This window comes from Gossypium arboreum, chromosome 10 (assembly GCF_025698485.1).
Source record: "Gossypium arboreum isolate Shixiya-1 chromosome 10, ASM2569848v2, whole genome shotgun sequence".
In the NCBI taxonomy this organism is placed as follows: domain Eukaryota; kingdom Viridiplantae; phylum Streptophyta; class Magnoliopsida; order Malvales; family Malvaceae; genus Gossypium; species Gossypium arboreum.
The window spans coordinates 20,238,920-20,243,724 of NC_069079.1; the positions used below are offsets into that span (position 1 = coordinate 20,238,920).

The 4,805-nt window shown below is 35.9% G+C and overlaps 1 protein-coding gene across 1 annotated transcript; it reads right to left on the minus strand.

Moving 5' to 3' along the window:
- Nucleotides 1–750: 750 nt before the first annotated feature.
- Nucleotides 751–3,702, minus strand: LOC108488001 (proline-rich receptor-like protein kinase PERK4). The gene is made up of 8 exons (XM_017792320.2): nt 3,090–3,702; nt 2,272–2,841; nt 2,079–2,165; nt 1,908–1,978; nt 1,762–1,838; nt 1,478–1,622; nt 1,209–1,370; nt 751–1,122 (listed from the first exon to the last, which is right to left on the minus strand). Exons 1-8 carry the CDS (start codon nt 3,613–3,615, stop codon nt 937–939), a joined length of 1,824 nt encoding a protein of 607 aa, XP_017647809.1. The 5' UTR covers nt 3,616–3,702; the 3' UTR covers nt 751–936.
- Nucleotides 3,703–4,805: the final 1,103 nt, after the last annotated feature.

Here is a 4,805-nt window from a genome sequence, read left to right on the forward strand (position 1 = left end):
CTAGTACTTTTAGTCTTTGTGAGAGCAATATCTGTGCTCACCGTAGCTATACTATTAATTAATAGGTGTACTTGCCTTTGTCAAAATTTTAGTTAATTTCGTCGAAATCAACCACTAGATGATTCCACAATGAAAAGACAAGTCTCCCACAGAAAGATTTGTTACAAACATGTTCGCCAGCGCAAGAGCTCGCCAAATTGAATGGGAGTCCGCAAGATGGCAAAACACCACAAAACAGTTTGCCCGAGGCAAAGCTACAAAAACAAAATCAGTCCAACTTAGCAAATTAAACTTAGCTCACACACAAATCCTTACCGATCCGACTTGATCAACCATCCAAAATATGGGTTTGCCAAACTAGGGTGTAACAAATTTGTATTAACAAACAACTTAAATTATGAAAAACAATTACAGTTAACAATAATAAAAAAGAATTTTATTACAAAAAACAATAAAAATAAGATTAATTTAAAAAGAGTCTTATTATTGCAATATACTTGTAATATTTAATTAATGTTTAAAGTAAATTATCTACTATAATTTAAAATAGTAAATGGGTAATTTACTTAAATTAAAAATAAATACGAAGTACCACATGTTTAAAAACTATAATGTGAATATGTTTATTTACTTTCATTTTCGATATTTTATAATATTATATATATGTATGTATATATATCATATTTTCCCGAGATGATATTTTAATTTCGAATCTCAAATGCTCAAACTAGTAACATTAACAACAGGATATTGATTGAATCGGAGGAGATTCTTATCTAAAGCTAACTTTATCAAGTCTTGAATCATACAAAATCCGTAAGAAAAGGAAAAAAAAAAAACAAAAAGAAAACACTTGATAACCAAACATAAAGATTCCAAAATAGCAGCTCGAAATAATATTTGAACCAAACAACCAATGTCCAAATCTGTCTACGATTAAGGGTTGCTCTCACTCATATCTTGGCTTGATAATGCTAATTCTCTAAACTTCTTCATATCAGCATCATATGAACTTTTGCTATAATCTGTGGTTCCACCCAAGGCATAGACTGAGCTATGGCCTGGCTTTACACCCTCATTTAGGTCATCCAATGAAGAGTTTCCTTCCAAGGTACGTACAATCTGCTTTCCATGATACATTGCTTGTAAAATCTAATTTTGTTATAAAAAAAGGTAAAGGGAAATTCAAGGATCGATTCATTGCAAACCTGACTCATTTTAGGGCGCTTTCGAGCTGAATGTCTGATGCTAGCTGCGGCGCAGGCCACCATGCGTTTCATTTCTTCCTGGTTGAAGTTATTCTCCAAACCTGGATCAACCAAGGGACCAATGTCTCCATCCTCTAGTCCACGAGTCAAAAGTGGTCGAGCCTATTTCATAGAAAATATTAACACACCATTCTCTCTCTATATGTAATTTTCTTATAATGGTTAATGAATCTTATGTTTTCCGCGGCTAATGCATTGACTTTACATACCCAATCTACTAAGCTATCTTCCATTGCACTAGTTGGATCGACAGGTTGCTTTCCCGTTATGAGTTCTAGCAACATAACCCCAAATGAGTAAACATCCGATTTCTCAGTCAGCTTGCCGCTTGATGCGTATTCCGGAGCCAAGTACCTACATTACAAACCCTATAAGAAATGTTGTTTCATTTAAAAAATATACGAACACATTATGGGTTTTCTTAGTTTTTCAGTCTTTATTTTCTCTCAAACATGCTAATCAAATATAGCTATTTACAGTTGTTCATAGTTACCCGAATGTTCCCATCACACGAGTTGAGACATGAGTGTGGTTATCAGTAGACAACTTAGCCAATCCAAAATCAGCCACCTATATAATCATATGCTCGGTTAGTTAATCCTTTTTCCAACATAGAGTTTTTTTAAAGCTGATATATACCTTAGCTTCAAAGTTGTAGTCAAGGAGAATATTAGCTGATTTGATATCACGATGAATAATGCGAGGATGGCCTGCATGTATAAATTCAACAAATAAATGAAATCTTTAGAGAAAGATGAAGTGGCAAATGCATGATAGATAGAAATAAAGTAGGGGACTTAGATTCCTCACAATCTTCATGAAGATAAGCAAGTCCTTTAGCAGAACCTAATGCAATACGAAGTCTAGTAGGAAAATCCATGACTGGTAGGTTCTTTTCTGCAATGAAAAAAAGGAGGGGGTGAGTTGGCTAGTTTCTAATAAAGAAAGACAAGCTTGCAACTTAAAAGATAGATAACAAGTGAATTATGAAAATTCAATTTACCATGGAGATGATATTCTAAGGTTTTATTTGGAAGAAATTCATAGACTAACATCCGTTGCTGTCTGGCAATGCAATATCCGACTAATGACACGAGGTAGCGATGATGGACACGGCTAATTATTTCAACTTCTGCCTGGAATTCTCTTTCTCCTTGTCCACTACCACTTTTTAAACTCTTAACTGCAATCTCTTTTCCATTTGGTAACACACCTTTATGCACGTATCCGAACCCACCTTGGCCGAGCAAATTGGCTTGAGAAAATCCTCCAGTAGCAGTTGACAGCTCCTCATAAGTGAAAGCGCCAGTGTTTACTCCAAGACCAATATTTGGTGATGGAGGTGGCAAAGGAGTATGTTGTGGGCCTGAGGACATGGAGCTTACTTCACCGCTCAAAACTTGTCCTGGTATTGAGGATTGTGCACCCCATCCACCTCCACCACCAGCAGCACCAGCAGGTGGCACTGGGGATGGTGTACCCCATCCACCTCCAGGTGATGGGGTTGTTTTAACACCATCCACGCCCCATTGACGATTCATTGAGGAGTTATAGTACTGATCACCTCCACCAGCTGCATAAACCACATGTAATAGAACTAATTTATGAGCCATGCAAACTTTATTAGTCTTAAATCATAAAATTGATATTAAAGCTAGATTCAAGAGTTGTAGGAGATAAATGAAAAAACATGCATATTAGGTTTCTTCTCTTCATTGTATTTTTAAAGCATATTTGTAAAATTTTAGCCTTTCTGTTTCAAAATTTTCATCAATGAAGAAAGAGAGAATTTGAGAAAGAAGGGTATTGGTTTTTTATCACCTTTAGCTTCTCTAGGTTGATAGTACTGGATTTTCTGATTGCTTTTCTTCTTTCTTCTTCGACAGCATATTACTAAAAGAGTGACAAAAACAAGGAGAAATAATGCTGCCCCCACAGCTACTCCAATAAAGACAATTCCTGAGTTATCATTTGACGGAGTTGATGGTGATGACTTGTGAGAATTGTTTGACTTGGAACTACCACTTTTGGTAGGAGGTGGTGGAGAGTGGTCGGTACCACTTTTAATGGGTGGAGGGGGAGGAGGATGACGAAACGAAGTCAATGGAGGAGGCGGAGGAGGATGGCGTACAGGACTTTTATTAATAGGTGCAGGGGGGGGTGGTGACGAAAGTTTTGGCGGAGGTGGCGAGGATGGCGGTGGCGTTGTTGGTGGTGGCGGGGGTGGGGAGCTTTTTGATGGTGGTGGTGGTGATGCTGATGCTGATGCTGATGATGGTGATGATGATGATGATGATGAAGCTGGTGGGGAATCTTCTGATGGAGAATTCTCAGGGGATGATGACATTTTGCATTAGCTTTGCAGAACTTCCAACCAAGAAACACCACCCCTCCTATGCTTGGTTGAAACAATAGAAGAACCCTGAAAAAAGTCTTAAGCTGAAAATCAATCAACATTTTTTATACAAGTGCAACTCATCTAGGATCACATATAGTGGCCGATAATCATGCAAAATTCTATATATCTATGTAAAAACAAATCCCTCTTGAAGAACCTTTTATCAAATCTGGAATAAAAATCACGTGATATACATTCATCTTGCGTGGTAATAATATTTTATGCCAGAAATGTTGCATTGTTAATCGTTTTGGTCTCAAAGGTGACCCTTGCTTATTCAAGTGGGAATGCTTTTAACCCCTATTAAAGCTGAAAAAAAAAAAAACCTGAAAGAAGAAGAAAGATGGGGGACCCTGTAGTTCCCCGGTAGCTTCCTACAAAGCAAGTCTTTAGATTTTTCCTGTCTTCTTTTTTCTTTCTCTCTCGAATTTTTAGTCTCAGCCTTCTTGATTTGCTTCAATTGGCTCCTCTTGTTAGCTTTTTTTACTACTTTTCTTGCTTTGCTTAGGCTTAGGTGAACTATTTTTGGTTCAAAAACAATGCTTTAACAGTAGGAAAAAATAGAAAAACTTATCAACTTCAACTACAAAACTTGTTCCACTTCTCTCCAACATCATCGCTTCTTTTCACACTTGTAACAAAGAAAACCTCATACACAAACAAAGAAAAGTTAAAAGCTAATGCTTAATTAGTGACCAAATATTAGTTACCACCTAATGAAAATGATAATTTAGTAACAAAAATATTAGTTTAAAATTAAATGATATTATAAGAAAGAAGAAGATTAAAGATCTATAAATAACATATAAACATAATTATTTTGTACTTTCACAATTTAGCCTAAGTTTACTATAAGACATTTGTTGGAATATAAAATCTATATTATAAAAATTTGAGCATAAATGATAGATAAGTAATTTTAAGAATATTATGTGTTTGAAATGTCTTATATGTCATGTAATAGCCCAAATTTGATCGGGCTTAAATAAAATAAAATAAATAAATATTTATTTTAAACAGTCCATTAAAGGTCCAGGTTACAAAGCCCAAAACAATGGGCCCAACGTCTAAACATAATGGACTGACCCAAACCCCACATCAGACCCAAGTCCTAAAACACTACTAGCCCAAAATAGCCC